This window comes from Mauremys mutica, chromosome 2 (assembly GCF_020497125.1).
Source record: "Mauremys mutica isolate MM-2020 ecotype Southern chromosome 2, ASM2049712v1, whole genome shotgun sequence".
Taxonomy (NCBI): Eukaryota; Metazoa; Chordata; order Testudines; family Geoemydidae; genus Mauremys; species Mauremys mutica.
In genome coordinates, this window is record NC_059073.1 from 47,914,542 (window position 1) to 47,933,677 (window position 19,136).

A 19,136-nucleotide genomic window follows, 5' to 3' on the forward strand; every position below is an offset into this window, starting at 1 on the left:
AAAATATAGAAAACATCCAAAAATATTTAAATAAATGGTATTCTGTTGTTTAACAGTGTGATTAAAACTGTAATTAATCACGACAACTTTTTTAAACCTTGTGATTAATCATGATTTAATTTTTTTAATCATTTAACAGCCCTACTGTCGATATATGATGCTGTGTGGAGTGTGCTGTCCTTTGTATCTCCTGAGGAAAGCAAAATGACTAAACATGAATCTGAAGTCAAGATAATGCTAATGTTTTTAATTGAGTTGCTGAGGCAGCCAAATGTAACACTTATTAATATCCCAGATTTTCCCATTTGTTTTGTTTCCAGTCAGTAATGCTTTTCTTCACAACATTCTTACTGCTCTACTGAGACTTCTCCTATGTAATTAACTTCCAAAGTAATTCTTAAGTGCAGCATTCTATTTACATCCAGTAATTATCAGATGACATGTTCTGCCTTTAGCACTATCCTGTACATGTGGCTAATCAAGCAATTTATAGTTAGGCTCATGTCCAGAAAGAATAAATGCAGATATTCCTTATTAATGCCCCTATCTGGCAAGGGGCTGAATACTCTCAACACCCATTGACTTCATTGGGAACTGGAGGTGCACAGCACCTCCCTGGATCATGCTCTAAAACAGTAAATGTAATAGGGTATGCAAACACCACTCTGGACAACAAGGGGTTAAAACACTGCTCTGGGCTTAGTCAGCCCAGCCCCACCACACCTGTAAGACAGGTACAGGCTGGAGGAAGAGTTAAAAGGTCACAGACCAGCTCACTTGTTGGCGGACCAGGGAAGAGAACAGACCTTCAACCTCTGAGGAAAGGCGAGAACTTCCCTGACAACCACTGCTTGATAGTCCCTCCCTGAGGTAAGGGAGGGCCAGATCCTGAGACCCCCTGAGAGAGAGGCATTCCTTGCTCTCTTACTAACTCACTTTTTTTGTGGCTTTCTGTTTATGGATTACCCTGGAGCAGGAGAGACTTTGAAGTGATCTGGCCAGAGGGCCAAGTCACAGGAAGGGGCAGGCCACCGCAGAGAGCAACTAGCAGCAGATCCTAGTGGAGAGATGCCACGCCACGCCCAGTCATGAGGAGGTGCTGGCGGTGAGCCAACCCCTGAACGGTAAGATATAAACTTTCTGGCTGTTGTACATGTCAGTTGCTCAATTAAAATATATACATTCTGTACTCTTGGAAAAGCCTTGATGCAAGAGATGGCATCTTCTGTAATTATGGTACTGATGAGAATCCCTGTATTTCTCTTGTCTATATGATGCTGTTATGGGCTTGATGCAGGAATTACTGGGAAAGATTCCATGGCCTGCGTTATAAATTATTACAGCCTCTTCTGGCTTTAAAGTCTATAAATCTGCAACTGGCCATACTGTAAATACTGCTCCTGAACACATCCTAAAAACTATTGAAAGCTGCATTTAGTGCTGTTCTCATTCTATGCTCAGGTAATTGGCTTAATACAACATTACCATTTTTACTGGAATGCAGCACCTTTACGATATCAAGGATCTTTTGAATGGAATATGAACACCCTACATTATTAGGAGTTGAAGGTCATGTCTGTCATTCAAAAAGATAATTTTGCATGGATTAAAACTACAAATTCCTTGCACCTAGACTTTAATGCCTTGGTATTTTGACCATTTCAAGAAGCCTGTTTCTCCTCTAGTAATAAAGCAACAAAAATGTGGAAATAATTAAACAAGAGTTATCAAATATTTGTAAATAATGAAATTAAAACCGAGTACATCAAATCACAACAGAAAAAAAGACTCGAAATATTGTGTAGAAGATAAATATAACTTCCACTTACTTTCTTTGTTTTGTCCATTGCCTTCAGTATAGAAACATTTAGGTCTTCTAAGGCAGACAGCACATTTTCATACTCTCCCAAATGCCGAGAAAAATATTCTGGAAGAATAAATCATGACTCCAGTGACCTTTCATCTAGGATTTTAGAATTAGACTCAGCTAGTAAAATAAATGTAACAAACAGCTCACCGTGTTCTGAGTGTAATGGAAATCTATACTTCCCTAAATAACTTTCAGTATGGGATGAAACTGAAGAGCTTTTCCATAAAATTCTATTTTATCAAGGAAAGTAATTAATGTAATTATATTTGTTTTTCTTTTAGCAGCACTGTGTGTTCATTTGAGGCAACTGGGATTGTACAGTGAATAGGGCATAGGATTATGAACTAAGGCCTGGTCTACACTAAGAAGGGGGTTCGAATTAGGGTACGCAAATTCAGCTACGTGAATAGCGTAGCTGAATTCGAAGTACCCTAATTCGAACAACTCACCCGTCCAGACGCGGCGGGGTCAAACTCCGCGGCTCCCCCGTCGACTCCGCCAACTCCTTCTGCCGAGGTGGAGTACCGGAGTCGACCGCAGCGCTTCCGGAGTTCGAACTATCGCGTCTAGATCAGACGCGATAGTTCGAACTCCAAAAAGTCGAACTCTCCACGTCGAACCGGCAGGTAAGTGTAGACGTACACTGAGAGACCCTGAGGTCAATTGCGGCTTGACAGCTCAATTAATATCTCTGCACCATAGTGTTAGATGAAAAATAGCTCTGGTGCATCTATGCATGCTGCAATCACATCTCCGATTGCAGTGCAGACATACCCTGTGAAGTTTTTTAGTTAGATGCGAAGGAAACAAAAAGTCAGTGGAGTCACTAATGCATAAGATTGAGGAGAAATTAGCGACAGAAGGTGATATTGCTTAGAGCCTGAATTCAATTATTTGCCTTATTATTCACAGAAATAAGTGGAATGTAGTGTGACTTAATATCCTGGAGATAAAGATGCATTTTATTTGGAGGAGAGGGAAATAAAATATGGAAAAGCTGTAAAAAATCACTAAAGTGAGCATGTGGCTATTTCGGATTTTCAGGGCAAAGGGCTCAGATGAATTCAGTTCCAGAATTATGAAGACCAAAGCAGGGAAGATGAGAAACAAACTGCTGGGAATTCATAAGAGATTTCTGAGGAGGTTGGAAAGATCAGATGTCATGAGAGTAGCTAATGTAGTCCATATTTAATCAAAGCTGATAGGAAGAACAGGATACCTTTAAACCTTATATGCCAAATTCTGCATTTAGCACTTACAGTCGGACAATGGAACAGGAGTCTGCTTGCATGGGCCTGACTGCAGAATTGGAGCCTAAGTGAGTGCACAGTTGCAGATGTAATAAGCCAATCATTAGCAGTAAACTATAAATCAAAGCCGTAAAAAAGGGGTACCAAACCATTATCCTCCTTTTTGAGGTCAGCTGTAGATAATTTTGGCCAGATCCTAAGCTGCTATAAATCACCACAGCTCCTTTGACTAGAGCTGAGGATCTGGCCTTGTGTTATTTCAGCCATGCACTCATTGCATTTCACCTGAAAAAGATCACTCGTTCTCCCCACATTTGGTCACAGTGTTGCATTAGAGCTACATGCAAACATGCTGGCATTCAAATGATTGCGGGTATTTCGCAGTGACCTCCTAAAAGGCTTTTTTTTTTTTTTTTTTTTTACAAGAACGAGTAATTTTTGGGTGGATTTGAAGAACTTCTCTGAACTGTGTGCTTCTTGTTCTGCAAGCAGCATTATTAACTCGATGCTGTTAAACTAGCTCAGGAACAAAAATAAGTGGTTTTCAGGGAAGCACATGTGGTGGACAGCTTTTGTGGGGCAAATTCTGCAGCCAGCGGGAGTTTGACTTGATTAAGATTTGGCAGAATTTGTCAAGTTGGAGGAGAGTAACAAAGCCATTGGAAATGCTGATGCTGCCTAAGCATTTGTACTTGAGGAAGTGATGGAATAATTGGAATAAAAGTTGTCCAGCAATAAGCAAATAAAGTAGAGCAGAGAAAAGCACTTTTGAATTATAAAATAATGAGACAGAAATATTCATGAAGTATTTTTGCAGAATTCTCTAGCAGATTCCAATTTAGTCTTAAAGGTTCATTGAGCCATCTTCATTTTTCCCAGGAGTTCAGACCATGTAGTTTATATACTTGTTCCATGTTATCAAAGAAAAAATGAGCTCAGTCCACATGATGTGTTCACACGCAATACAAACCTGTTGCAGTCTTGTTGTATGGCTGTCTTTGAAAAGGGAACTTACCACAGAGTTCTTCTGTGTCAAGGTTGCTGAAAAGACAAGAGTACATACATATAATTAATCACTGTTATTTTGCTTTATTAGTAAGGAGTAAGATAGTAAGATTCAAAGAGTGACTGGACACCTATATGGATAACATGAATATCCAGAGTTACAACAATATATATATAATATAAAGTAGTTTCAGAAGGATAAAAACCTTATGTTTCAGAAGTTATACCAATCTCTAATTATCAGGGACTAGAACGAGACCTTTGAGGGCCAGATCAAGCCACATGTGTCTACTGCTGAGTTCTTACATCTTCCTGTGAGATATCTGGTATTGGCTGCTGTTGGAGACAGAATACTGGACTAGATGGACCACATGTCTGACCCAATAAGGCAATTCCTATGTTCCTTGTTAGTACACTTTGTGGTATCTGCACCTCAATATAATTGTGACTGGTACTTCAATATCTAAAATACATTGTGGTGCTTACAATAATATTTGGAGTCACATGGATCACAAAACTCTTTACAAACAAGTAAGCCACATCACATTTTTGCGAGTTAGGTAAGTATTATGCCTTGTGAAAGTGTATAGGGAAAAGTGTAGTACCCCTTTCAGGGACAGGCTGATGCCAATAGCCTGCAGATAATCAAGGAGGCCCTGCCCCACCCTGTGGGCTGAGCCATATAAACAGGGCCAGGAAGCAGAATTGGCTCAGCCGAGCAAAGTAGAGTGGGGAATAGAAGCCAGGTAGGCTGCAAGGGGTGAGGATTGCTTTCTGAGTACACCTATGCAACAAAAAAAGACTATGGCAGGGAGTCTCAGAACCCAGGTCAGCTGACTCAGACTCATGCTGCGGGACAAAAATAGCAGTGTAGGGGTTTTGCTGGGTTTCAGATACTGGGCTCCAGCCTGGGCCCAAATGTCTACACTGCTATATTTAGCTCCACTGTGCAAGCCCAAGTCAATTGACCCAGCTCTGAGACTTGCTGCTGTAGGTTGTGGTTTTTGGTGTGTAGATAAGCCCCAAGCACCAGGAGAGAAGCCTAACCTGACTTGGAGACTGGTGAGTGGACTAAGTTTGGGAGCCCTGAACCAGGGTCCTGATGAACAGTTTGTTACAATGATTCCTGTCCTGAAACCTGATTAAAAAGGGGATATGGTATTCTTGTGAATATGGCTTCTTGCCTCGGGTGGCTAAAGAGACTCTTTTGCTGCTGCACTGGGTGAAATTAAAGTGGGGCACATTGGTAGTGCCATACTGGGCGGTAAGAGGATGTGTAGGGACTGCCCACACCTTTACACACCCATTTCACAGACTAGTAAACTAAGGCACTCGGAGATCACACAGTGAGTCAAGGCTGAGCTGCCAACTGAACCCTGGAGTCCTAACACCCAGTAAGGATTTATAAACATGTTAAAATTTCCTAAATAAATAGTTTAAAAATTAGTTGATTTAAGAAAACATCCATCTGAAGGCTTTTCTTTCCATTTTGGGATTAGAAATTGGTTTGAGTTACTGAACCATTTGATACATGTCATCTAGCTATGTTTCTCCTGCTCCTGAAATCTTTTTGAGATCTCTCTGCCTGGAAGCGACAGACAGTCCAAACTGGACTATCTCTCTTTATCATTTGCTTCTGATATATTAGAAGCATGTTTGCTCCATTGAAGAATCTTTACACTGAATTAAATGGAGCTTTCACAGGACCATGTTTTTGCTATGTATTTCTACTGTAATGCAGTAGGGGCTGTGAAGTGCAGTGTTGTTTTAACAGACAATGGAAAATGCCGCCCCCCCGGGAAAGGGCCGCCCCACGCGCCTGCTTGGCGCGCTGGGGTCTAGAGCCGGCCCTGAATGGAGGTTATTATTAAAACATAGTACTCCACACTCCGGTGGACCTCCCGCAGGCATGACTGCGGCAGGTCCACCGGCCCAGCCTGCCGCCCCCTAGATTTGGCCGCCCTAGGCAACAGCTTGGTTTGCTGGTGCCTAGAGCCGCCCCTGACTCCACATTACATACCGTGCAGGATTGCTGACCTTAACTGACACTTGCTCACAGTTTGTAGTTTTTTCCCTAAAGTAGTATATTTTTCAGTGTTTTTTATGGAAGGAAACATGTGTCTCACTGCCACAATTACAAGCTGTTGGGTATGCACTTGATACCTTTACAAAATGAGTGAAAATTACAGAGAGAGGGATAAAGCTATTAGAAGTGATTTTCTAGGTCTTGGGGGTGTCAGTCTAGTGAAATACCAGGAATTAAATGAGCTTGCAAAAACTAAAGAATCCAAAGTAATTTAAGATCTAGCAGTTCAGCATCCAGACTCTTTTTCATGGCAAAAAATAAAACCTGAAGCATACTGTACTGTAGAGCAGAAGGAACATTTTCCTTTTTTGATACCTTTTATCGTTGTCATTCTTTCTTCCTTCTCTTTCCCTTCTCTCTCTCTCTGCAGCCTAGTACCACTGTCAGCCTACTACCTTTACTAATGCACCAAATAGAAATAATAAATATTAGAACATTATTGAATCAACTTAGTGGTACACAATCTTCTTATCTATTGTATTAATGTCAGTCATTTTTTTTTACTTATGTTGGTTACCCTTCCAGTACATTGAATGAAATTTAATTGGTCTACAGTCCTCTGTTGTTACTGCATCTCTACTTGGTAATTTCTTACCAAAAAATGCAATAACAAAAAAACCCTCCAATAATAAAAATGAAGATCAGAAGGATGTTCAGAAATGCAGTTTTCAGTGAGAATGTATGTTTTACAGATATGGGAATTCACAAAAGTTAAAGGAAGAGTACAGAGGCAGATAAATCAATTTTGTTTCCTGAAGCTGATCATGGGGTAAGACTAATTTTCATCCCATCAAATGGAGGGATTCTTTTAAGTAGGGATGAAACGCTATATTATTTTTAATACCTGGAAGTCCAGATTTTCTGCCCTGCAAGCATTTTAATAATTGAAAAGAACATTATTTAAATAACTTAAAATTCCCTTATTTACATGCATCCTTTCTTTGCACTTCACACCCAGTTTTTTCTCTGCTTAGATGATACTTTTGATTGTGATACTGAATATAATAGATTTTAAGGGCAGAAGGGACATTATGATGATCTGTTCTGACCTCAAACATAGCGTTGCCACCTGTTCAGGTTTTCCCAGGATCATCCTTTTTGTGGTAGTTGTTCTGGGAGATCTGTAAGGGTGCTCAATATATGCTAATAGGTGTCCAATTTTATGGGCTCCAGATCATCCCAAATATCCTGTGTATTTGTACATCAGAAGTGGCAATCCTACTCCTACATATCACAGGGCAAAGAACCTCACACAGTTATTTCTGTGTCAAGCCCATAACTTCAGTTTGAGCCACACTATAAGTTATGGGAGGAGATGTACCTGTTCCAGAAACCCACCTTTCATGCTGATTGCCTGGTTCTTGCTGACTTTCTTCAGCAGAGGCCTGCCCTCTCACAGGAACTTTTTCTGTGCCTGCCTTTTGAATGTGGCAGAGGTGTGTCATTGCTAAAGCAGCCATTTTGTAATTGGCTGCAGCAGCTCCCTCTCTTCCATGTGGTAAATTCTTAACTCCCATTATGTTCCCCTTTTCCTACTCTTGAGGAGATGGTACATTCTTCTCACTCCCATGGTACAGCCAGAAAGGTCCCTTATCTCTTCATCAATGCGGTCCTTTCAGGTTAACCTACAAAATCACCCTTTCCCATCCCTGAAGAACACTATCTGTATTCTGAGTGGATCCAACTTTAGGAGCAGATGGTTAGCTGCTTTGCCAGCTTTTCCTCACTCCCACACCTTCTGCCCATGCCAGTCATCAGTGGCTTTCACATACTAGCTCTGTGTTGTATGAGGGCAAACCTCTATATTATATAAGGGCAAACAGAAGGCAATTCCCAGGGTGCATGGGTTGCACAATACAGGGAGAAGAGAAGAGTATTAAATGGGGCCTAACTCACCAGGGGACATCAGACATCGCTGCTCCAGGCCAATGGGGGCTGCAGGAAGCTGCGGCCAGCAAATCCCTCGGCCCATGCCGCTTCCCGCCACCCCTATTGGCCTGGAGTGGCGAACCCCGGCCAGTGGGAGCCGTGATTGGCCAAACCCGTGGACACAGAAGGAAAACAAACTGGCCCAGCCACATGCCAAAGTTTTCCAATCCCTGTATTAGATATTCAATTCAGTGATTCCATAGAGTCTAAAATCATCAAATTTTGGTGTAGACCCGTTTATAAGCCGACCTCTGCTCTTCGATGCGTCACTTTTTTACCTAAAATATTTGGCTTACGAACGAGTATATACGGTACCTATTATTGTAGGATTTTTATATTGAACTGTCTGTAAACTGGTGACACAATGTCACCTTAACACCTTTCACCCAGATAGGATCATGCCAGCCTGTGTAATGTATCTGGATTGTTGTTATTTTGCGGGGAGGGTCACAGACTCACAGTCTCTGCAATATGCAAAACACTGGATATTTTTAAAAATTGCTTATTTAAGCAGAAGTTTTCCAAATGGCACTTGCTAAGGGTGACTTAATTCAAACCTAACTGGATCAAGCTGCATAGCTCCAAGGTAGGCCTCACACCTGATTTGTTTGAAGACCTTGGAGGAAGGTGCGGCAAGGCAAAATAAGCAAAGTCTGGATAAGACTCAAGGGTAATGCTGAGAAGCCTTGCCTTGCAGGTCAACAAGCAACCTGAGGTATGACTGACCTTCCAAAATCTTCAAGACTTAACCATCTTGGGGAGAGGAAGTGACAACATCAACAACCAGCCCACTCCAGCCTTTGACTATTCTCTCCTTGCACCCATAGGAGGCCTGCTAGCAAGAAGCACCATACCAGCTGAACATCACCATCTGCTGCCTTGTCTACATTTCCAGCTCCTACTCTGCAAGAGTCAAGAAGACAGTGGGAGCAGGAGATTTGCAACCGCCCACTTGTATTAAGTATATATATTTTTTTCTTTTTCTGTGTTTCCATTTTAGCTGGGAGCTGTCCCAGCCTTTTTAGTTTTAGAGTGTGTAAGTGAAAATATGGCTGTGCGTGTGAGCACCCATAAAGGTGCCTGAAAGAAAAGTTCTCCAGGCTTAGCCAGGTTTAAATATTGTTTAATAAAATTATTCATTAGTGTGTGTTCTGTATTTAAAGTCCTGAGAGACTTGAAATTGTCATCTCTAATTTCTGGTAAATAAAGGTTGTTAAATTTCTGTTTAGCATGCTTGTTAAAGTCTGTGTTAGAATATCTGTGTTGGGGAGGAGAGGGTTAGCCATGACAGAGGAATTGAAATCTAAGAAGAAACCTTTAATTGGATCTGAGGTTGAGACATTAGATAATAATTTGTTTTTAGTGTTAAGCTACTTAACCATTCAAATTATATATTTTGACTGACTTTGGAGAAATCTTTTTAGGGACTTATAACCATTTGACAGATACCTTCTCAGACTCCTTTTTGGAATGTATAAGGATAATTTTTAGTACTAATTTCATGACTTAACTTTATTCCAATACTGAGACTAATTTGATGTTGATTTGATGTACTCTATTCTTACTGTAGTTAGCTAAACTACTATTCATAGTATTAACTTTGGTGATGTGTGTTCTTGATTTTAGTTTAAAGGTTTTATATGTTTTATAAAACTGATACTGAGTCACATTTTCTTTCAAAAAGCAACCGGGGTCCAGAACCTTTGAGGGCCTGGCGGAGATACCAGCTGATCAACCTAAAAGCCTGACCTGCTCTATTAGGAAGCTGGATCAGTCTTTGGTTCTCACAATGGCCACTTTACTCCATCATTAGACAGGCACAGGTACTTCCATATGGTACAACATGCTGAAGTCGTTGTTCTCTTTGTGTTACTCGTGACACTTACTGGAATTTTGGAAGGATACTTATCGGAAAAGAGCCACCCCTAATCTTTAAACTAAGTGCCAATAGATAGAAAGATATAAACTAAGCCATAGCTGAAACGATACAGAACAATCACTGCAACCTGTGCTGCTTCACATCCTCTCTCCTAATTTCTTCCTGTGGAGAAGAAAGCAAATCAAGGCTTGCTTCTTGACACTTACGTTTAAAACCTCTCACAGCCTGACTGCCGGCCGGGCTTCCTGTCCTCTTTCAAATTCCTTCTTAAACCTCACTTCTTTCATACTGATTGATGTTTCCTTCTATCTAAGGAACTTATCTGAGTGCCTCACAGTCGCTGAGTGTATTTATCTTCACAAAAACCCTGTGAGTTTGGGAAGTGCTATGATCCCCATTTTACAGATGGGGAAATAAGAGACAACCAGACAGTGATTTGCTCTGACAGACACAGAATCAAATCTAGGGATCACACTAGTGCCCAAATCACTGTACCATCCTTCCTTATCTATTGTACCTACTATCCATTGAGGTCCCATTGTCCTTTGTGTCCAGACTGAGTTAAACAGTACAGTACAGGGCAGAGACCCTATAATTTTGTATGTCTGTGATTGTTAGATACTATCAACATTAATAATATGTATCTTCAATCAGCACAGGCATGAGTAAACCTAGAACATTTTGTTCTTCCCAAAAAGGCATAGCTAGCTGCAGAATCCTATGTAAATAATTGGGGACTTAGAGGATATTGGGGGATAGAGGTGGAAAATGCTCAGCACAGGGTTGTGTCTGCAACATTACTCAGATTTGCAGTGCACAACTTTTCAATGTTCCCATTGGTATACATACCAAGGAATGCCATAGTATAGACTCCAGTCTGGTAATGCTGAACATATGTTATTTACAGTATTTTCTGGATGACTGGCATTCTGATTCCAACACTACAATCATTCTGATTCGTGATGAGCATACTAGGCAGTGTATAGTGGAGAGCATACATGTCACATCAGCACAATTATTTTCAGAATTTCTGCTGCCTATTACACACAGAATTTTTCACCTGCCTGACTTTCTCTCTCAAAACCCTCTGTGCCTGATATCATGAAGTTATTTTCAAGGACTATTTTAGGTATTCTTTTGAATACTCTTCCCCACCCACATCACATAGTTGAACATACCTAATATCCAATAAAAGACCAGTCTACCCTTGAGCTAGATGCAGTGAGGGTAAGTGCTGGCAGAGGTCCCTGATGGTAGAATCTCCAGGAATCCAAGATGTGGCAGTGCAAAGTAGCTGCAACCTGTTCTTGGCTCCTCCTTTATAAGGGATAAGGGCTTCCCACAAAGGGGGCCTGGCTAGTGCACTGATCCAGTGCTACTCTAGAATATCCACCACCTAAACTCACGCAGACTCTTGTTGGGATTAAAGCTACCTCCACCCCAGCAGATAATCGGCACAGGGCAGTTGCATTCAGGATCTCCATGGAGGGCAGTGAGTTTTGTTGGCACAGGGAAATGTAATTTACATTTGCTCATTATAGGAAGCAGTTATGCACAAGGTAGACATAATGATGAAAAGAAGGCTACATAAACAGACTTTATTGAAAGCTCTGAATAGTATTTCAAAGATTTTCATAACCCAGTGTCATTTAGACATTTCCCTACCAATGACTATAGTCTCATAATAAGGGTTTAGAAATTAATTGCTTAGTTATTAAAATCTCTTTGTGTTCTGCAGTCATTCTGCTATCGGGGATTATTGTTTAATTCTGGTAGTTGGACTCATCTGTTTCTTCCTAATGTTCATGGTCCTATGCTCACTGTGGTAGTGGCGGGAACTCTGGGGCTGGTATCTCATTGTTATGCAGAGGTATCCTTAGAATAATTAGTTATCACTCTCTGTGATGTGGTTACAACAGAGAATGAAATTGTCCTGAATAATGAATTGAGACAATATAATATACAATACTCAGACAATCAAATAAACCTATAAATATACATTATAAACTGCTCCCTTGCACCAGAGGATGATTCACAAGAATGCAATGACTGTGCAGCTGACTATGCTATCAATACTTCATCAGTCTAGTAAGCAAAGCTCCAGATATATCTATGTTGCTAATAAGAGCCTTAAGAGAACTATAAAAAATGGCTGCACATATGAAAAAAAGTAAAGTCCTCAATAATGACTACAGAGCCAACACAAAGAGGGAAACAGGGACCATCGATATCTTTTCTGAAAGTAGAGATGAGCAGAATTTGGAATTTTTATCGCAGGGGAAATTCCAGTAGTTGTCCCCCCAAATGGGGACAAAAAATTCAAATTTCACAATCTTTGCAGTACAGAAATTCCAGACATTTTTTATCTGGAAGTGTCAAAATGTTTTGTTTCAACATTTTTGATCGAAATAAAACATTTCAGTGTTCCAGAACTTGAAATGTTTTGTTTTGGTTTATTGAACTGACCTGAAATGCTTCAGTCTGAGTCAGTTTAACATTAAACTGCACTGTCCAATAGTGGCACAGAGCCTCATGGGAGTTGTAGGTTGGGAGCCTGATGTTCCATTCTCCTCTATGGGCCATGTTTCCTGGTAGGACTACATATTCACTGATGCTTCTAGAATCATATGCCTCTCATGATGCACAGTACAGCTTGCTTGGAGGGAAAGCCATGTTGTATTATGGGACATATAGTCTTCCTGGGAGCATGGCCCAGTGGAAAGAATGGGGCCCTGAACTACAACTCTCACAATGCAATGTGCTGATAGAAAAATGTAGTTGAATCAGTTCAACAAAACATTAAAAACATTTGAGTCAGGACAACAAAATGAAATATTCCAATTTGGGTAAAACTGCCTCAAAGTAAAATACTATGTTTAGATTTTTCCCAGAGGAAATCTTGTATGTCCACATTATTGTGTATAGCAGTTTTTTAGTAGCTTTGGCGGTTCATGAAATATTGGACCATAAAATCAGATCATTCTGATTACCATCTTGCCTTTTCCTCCACACTTAGTTTTAGAGCTAAAATCAATGTTATGTATAATCTGAATGTTTATAATCCCTATTGACAAACAGTATAAAATATTAATCTCTGGTTCTGAGAGTTGATGAGAATATTGCTGCAAAATTCATGCTTGAACTGAAGTTTAAGCAAAATGACACAGTTTTAAAAGGTGGCATCACCTCATTCGTTATACTTTTTTCCAGTCTATTTGTTGCTGAATGTTAAATATGTACATTTAACTTTTCAACAGTTCCATAAAATTTTAAGGAAAAGTTAGTATTTGTCCATCAACTGCAATTCAGCAAATTGGAGAGACTGTGTTCCATTCAGCTGCTTTTATAAAGCCTGTCTTATTTCCACATTGTATTTGGGAGGAAAAAAGATGATGGAGTTCAATATTTTCTCCCTTTAACTTTATTGGGCAGTTGTACATCCTCTTGCATATGGAATCAGAATGTCAGCAGCAGCATGGGACTCAGATGGACTCTCTGATTTTGATGGAAAACCAGGTAAGGGATAAATATTAACCATTCTTAAAGTTTTGCTGAACTATTGAAGTTTTATAGTTTACATTCAGTAACCCTTACAACTGGCACTAACTTGCACATTTTTTGTAGCCTTGGCAGAGTGTTATTTGTATGCCATAGTATTGAATAAGTGTAGTACACTAAACTCCAGGGTAATGCAGATTGATTGGACCACGGGATCAGAGAGCTGGATCATGACACATTGTTACCTGCCCAGTGTTAGAGGCCTGACGTATCCTCTTGGTCTTAGTATGGAGCAAGTTTGGGGCACATTAGAAAAACAGTGAGGAAAAAGTTTGCCAAGTCTCTCTTGTGATCACACAGAGGAATTGGATCATCAGGAATGTTAATCTGTTACCTTTCATGAGCATTAAAAGGGGGACAGATTCTCTGCTGTGTCCAAGATCCGCTCAGCGCAACAGAGTGGGAGTGGCAGGAAGGTGGTTACGGCTCCTTGATTCTCTGCCCAACTCTGCTCTATCCCTCACATAGTTTAGAGTAGCCTAAGCATAAGTTACAATAGCTCCAACTGGCAAGGTCCCCAAGTGATGTTCACTATGTGGGGGTAGCTGGGCAGCAGTGTACTTTGTCCATGTGCCTGCCATCACATATCCCCAGCACTACTTCTATGCCATGTCTGCAGGAACTAGGGGAGTAGCTCTGATGCTGGCTATGCCAGCTCTTCACCCAAGGGGATTTGCATGCAGTTTCTGTTCCTTTTGCACAGCGGAGTGGAGCTGAAAATATGGCCCAGTATCTTTAAAATAAATCTTCAAGAATTATTACCCACTAGCCCATTTCAGTCAGCTGTGAGTGATGCAGTTATCCCACTGTGTCCTCCTGTCAATCATGAACATAGAAACCTGGTTACAGTCTGATGGCAGTTCTTATTTTGTAACCCTGACAGATATTCTTGTCATCTTCTGACAACTTTTCCCAAGGATGCCATTATTAGAACAATTACTGTGCAAGTGTAGAAGGCACTAGTGGGAGTATTTGCATTTGTAATGAGCTCCAGAAATTATTCACTGTAACCAAGGACTATTTCAGAGACTCCCCCTGGATGGATGCATGGGCTCCTTGTCATTTACAATAAAATTAAGTCTGGGTTTGAGGGCTCAGAATTAGTGACAGCCTGAAAATATGTACATAGAGTTTGTCCAAGAAAATGTATCACAACCTGGCCTAATGAATCAGTGGTGTATAGAGCTACTATTACGGCAAAAAGACATGCTTTCAGCATGGTGTGTTTTGGAACTTTGAAGACTGGGGACAAGGAAGGGCTTGGATGGCCCTGAGTAAATGGGTTCACTTTTAAAATTCCAACAAACTGAAATTAATATGAAGCTGTGATTCTAACGTGTGGCCATGAAAGAGGCCTTGCATCTTGGTTTAATGCAGGCAAAGGTGCCCAGGAGTGGATCTGAAAGGATGATCTGTATGCCACTGTAGTGGGAAAAAATGCAGCACACTAAACTCCAGGATAACATGATTGATTGGCCCGCCAGATCTTAGGGCTAGATCGTGACACATTGCTACCTGCCCCATGTTTGGGGCAGTGGCTGTTGTGCTGTGATCTGGTGTCCCCATTGCTACAGGGAACAGTAACCTGCACTAGGTCTATTTCTGTGGCAGTATACATTCTGCGAGATACCAGCACAGTTATGTTACCAGGTGCATTGTGGTGACAGAGCTCAATGTCTGAACTCCTCCCCATCATCTCATCCTGCCCCCTGCATACGGAGGAGACATAGCCACTCTGAAGAGCCTTCTTTCCCTCCTGTGCTCTTTTATAGGTCACCTTGCACCCCCATACTTCCATGTGCTGCTGCACTAGCTGGACCATTTATAAACACATTGTTGGTTGTTTGTGCAGTGTATTCTCTCCTCTCCTCTGGCTACAACTATTCAGGCAGTAGCACAGATAATAAGCAAAGCATTTTTGAGTCATACAGCATAATCTACTGTGAAGTTGTGATAGGGTGTAAAATAATTTTACTTTAATATAATTACCTTGAATTAAGTTAGTGAAGAGAGACACAAGAACCACAATATAATATGTTTGGCATCAATTCCGCTAAACACTTAAGCTCATGTTGAAAGTGCTTTCCTGAACTGGGATATTTTAAGCATATGCATAAAGTTAAGTACATACTGGCATGTTTAGGGGAATTGGGGCTTCCGTGACATTTTCTAAAAGTATTGCAACCCAATGCACTTAGGAAGGAAAGAGCTATACTGGGTTTACAAAGCAGGTGAGAGTTTACTAAAATACTAAGATATAAAGATTCTAATAGGGATAATGAACTCATTGTTCTAGTGCTTAGGTTCACACGATTACAGTAAAAATGTTGCCTTTCTTCCTTTTTAAATGTAAATTTAGCAATTGTGGGAGGAAGGAGGTTCACAGGTGATTTGGGTTTGACATAGGCTTTGATTTCGTGAGTTATAATTCAAAGGCCAAGAATCAATTGAATATTAAAAAAAACCAGTCCTGAACCTTGTGTGGGCTGTGGCATAGCTCAGTGGTTTGAGCATTGGCCTCCTAAACCCAGGGTTGTGAGTTCAATCCTTAAGGGGGCCACTTAGGAATCTGGGGCAAAAATTGGTCCTGCTAGTGAAGGCAGGGGGCTGGACTTGATGACCTTTAGGGGGGAGGGATAGCTCAGTGGTTTGAGCATTGGCCTGCTAAACCCAGGATTATGAGTTCAATCCTTGAGGAGGCCACTTAGGGATCTGGGGCACAAATTGGTCCTGCTAGTGAAGGCAGGGGGCTGGACTAGATGACCTTTCAAGGTCCCTTCCAGTTCTAGGAGATTGGTATATCTCCAATTATTACCTTATTTACACCTGTGCCAAGTGAATATGAAATGCTACCCAGTCAGAATGATGGTGTTTTACATTCACTTGGCACAGGTATCAATGCCCACATAAGGGATAACTAGGTCCTTGAACTTTCAAAGTACTACTTTAAGTAGTGCTTGGTGAAGAAGAGCCAACAATGAGCCTGGCTCAACTCCTGTGGAGATAGGAAACCATATTATTAGAATGGAAGACCAATAAATTCTGAAGTGTGTGTACCAAGGAACGCTGTTACACAGCCATTGATCATGTGAGCATGACAAAAGCACAAGTGACATGATAAAATTGCCAGTGGTGGACATAAACTGAATATACAGCCAAACCACCTAGCCAGAAATTGATCTGGGTGGCACTTGATCCGCAAGGAGCTCATGTCCCTTTGTGATTTCCCATGGTGAAGACTGATGATGAAATGCATACCTTATTGTATACTGTGGCCCTAATCCTCAGGTTTGGCTGAATTGCGCTTTTGTGTGCGGCAGGAATAGACAGCTGCCCAATTTTGGGGCCATCCACAGAGTTAATTAGAGCTGATGAATCTTAATCTTTTTCTTAAAATAGTAAAAGGAAAGCTCTTCGTCGCTGAGACTTTGTATCTCACCTTTTAGCCTTCCATGAATTTCTGCAGAGATTTGTATATCCTTGACTACTGAGGTACAATGTGGGAGTGCCTAAAATTAAGGTGATTATAAAAGGCACAAATAGAAGTGACTTTCAATGGGAGTTGAGTCCTTTATGCCTTTAAAAATCTCTCCCTTACCATTAATAATGGTAACAAAGCCAACAATATCACACACAAGATTTAATGCAGATGAATAGCTAAGTGGTACCTCCAAAAGCAATTGTTTTGTGTAAATTACATGTCAGGCAGAATGTCTTAGTGGCTTAATAAAAGCAGTCTGCTAGCCTTTTATCTGTAAGCCCGGTTTTTAATCCAGTTTAAAGCACAGAGGCTCTGAATAATCAGAAAGTTGTTTGTTGAAGGTCATTCAGACTTCATCTGCCACAAAACTTCATCCTCTGTATTGTCCCTCCTGTCCTGTCTGGCAAATAGGAAATCAGGAGTTGCTGGGACAAGACTAAGATCCAGTTAGTCCACTATCGCTGTGTCTTTATGTGGCCAGTACCAGATGGCTTTGGGAGAAGGTATAAAACTCTCATAGACAATTATGAAATAATCTGCCTATGGGGAATGTTTCTGCCTAAATCCAAGAAGTTAAATGGTTGGTTAGGAGTAGTTTATAATTTTATAACCCAGTGATTCTCAGGACTGACAGATTTAATCTTTGCAGTAAAATGATCACTAGGAAACAAAATATTTTTAATAGTAACAATATATGGAAATACACTTAGTTTGGTATCACATGAGGAACTAATTCAAGTGACATGGCTCATTAAAACCCAACATTTTTAGATAATATTTGTAATGAATAGATATTAATCTTTGTGTCCTGCACACACTCCTTCCTGTGTCAAAAGAGGGTGTGTGTGTGTGGGGGGGGGAGAAAACAGAAGCTAAAAACATACAGCAGCAGACTTGCATGTTTATGTTCCACTGTCCTGATGTTAGTAACAATTATAGTATTAAACATCTTGCTTATTTTCTGCATTTTTCTTCAAAAATTAATATAGACTTTAAAAAAATTGACAATCTGTATCTGTGTACATACACAAACAAATCACAAGATACATGTCCACTGAAATATAAATTTGCAACTTAGAAAAAATCCTCAGCTGCTGTAATGTGTCATAGTACAATGAAGTCAAGGACAAAAATTTTAGGGACAGATCCTTGACTTCAATGGGACCAGGAGCAGAGCTTAGAAGAGCCCAGGTTGCACATAGAAGACGCTGCTGGGAGGAAGGAGAGGGAGCTAGAGCAGGCCTGCACAACATACGGCCGGCCCGCGGAGCCTCATGGTGCGGTCCGCTGGGGGATTCTAAATCCCCCCCACACAGGGCTTTGCGGGCAGTCCAGAGCCCTTTGAATCCCAGCCGCGGCAGGGAATCAAAGGGCTCTGGGCTGCCTGCAGGAGCAGGGAGCCCAGAGCCCTTTAAATCTCAGCCAGGGCTGGGATTCAAAGGGCTCTGGGCTGCCCGCAGGGGCAGGGAGACCAGAGCCCTTTAAATCCCAGCCGCCACCTCGGCTGGGATTTAAAGGGCTCAGGGCTCCCTGCGGCTGCCAGCAGCCCAGAGCCCTTTGAATCCCAGCCCCTGGCCGCTGATTGCCCCCTCCCCAGACCTCTGCCCCACTGCCCCCCAGGACCCCCACCCTCTATCTAAGCACCACTGGTCCTTGTCCCCCGATTACCCCCTCCGGAGACCCCTGCCCCTAACTGCCCCTTGGGACCCCAGCCCCTATCTAAGCCTCCCTTCTCCTTGTCCCCAACTGCCCCCTCCTGAGACCCCACCCAACTTCCCCCCAGGACCCCACCCCCAACCTGTCCCCTGATAAACCTCCTGGACGCCCATGCCTATCCAATTGCTGCCTGTCCCCTGACTGCCCCTCCGAACCTCTGTCCCATCCAACCCCCCCTGCTCCCTGTCCCCTGACTGCCCCCCGGAACCCTCTATCCCTTCTCCAACCCCCAAACCGCTTACTGTGCCACTCAGACCAGCGTGTCTGGGTCCATGCAGCTCCAGACAGTTGCTGCCATGCTCCCCCATGGAGCCCACAGCCCTCTCCCACCCCCAGCACCTGCCTTCCAGATTTGAACACCT

General features: G+C 41.7%; 2 protein-coding genes across 10 annotated transcripts in view; one reads left to right on the plus strand and one right to left on the minus strand.

Annotated features, from left to right (window-relative positions):
• The window catches only part of C2H8orf88 (chromosome 2 C8orf88 homolog), a 129,778-nt gene extending 116,243 nt beyond the window's left edge, over positions 1-13,535 (plus strand). For 7 of the 8 annotated variants that reach the window (XM_045007724.1, XM_045007725.1, XM_045007730.1 and 4 more), the window contains 4 exons: positions 6,904-6,980; positions 8,968-9,101; positions 9,825-9,963; positions 13,452-13,535. In XM_045007724.1, the coding sequence (XP_044863659.1) occupies positions 6,904-6,980; positions 8,968-9,001 (111 nt within the window). In that variant the 3' untranslated portion in view covers positions 9,002-9,101; positions 9,825-9,963; positions 13,452-13,535. Of the gene's footprint in view, positions 1-139; positions 239-6,903; positions 6,981-8,967; positions 9,102-9,824; positions 9,964-13,451 lie in introns of those variants that run through there. The other variant, XM_045007735.1, reaches the window with a different exon arrangement.
• Positions 1-19,136, minus strand: part of NECAB1 (N-terminal EF-hand calcium binding protein 1) — a 130,633-nt gene that overhangs the window by 57,056 nt on the left and 54,441 nt on the right. For both annotated transcript variants that reach the window (XM_045007723.1, XM_045007722.1), the window contains exons 4-5: positions 4,136-4,161; positions 1,830-1,927 (exon numbers count right to left, since the gene is read on the minus strand). In XM_045007723.1, coding sequence (XP_044863658.1) covers positions 1,830-1,927; positions 4,136-4,161 — 124 coding nt within the window. The remainder of the gene's footprint in view (positions 1-1,829; positions 1,928-4,135; positions 4,162-19,136) is intronic.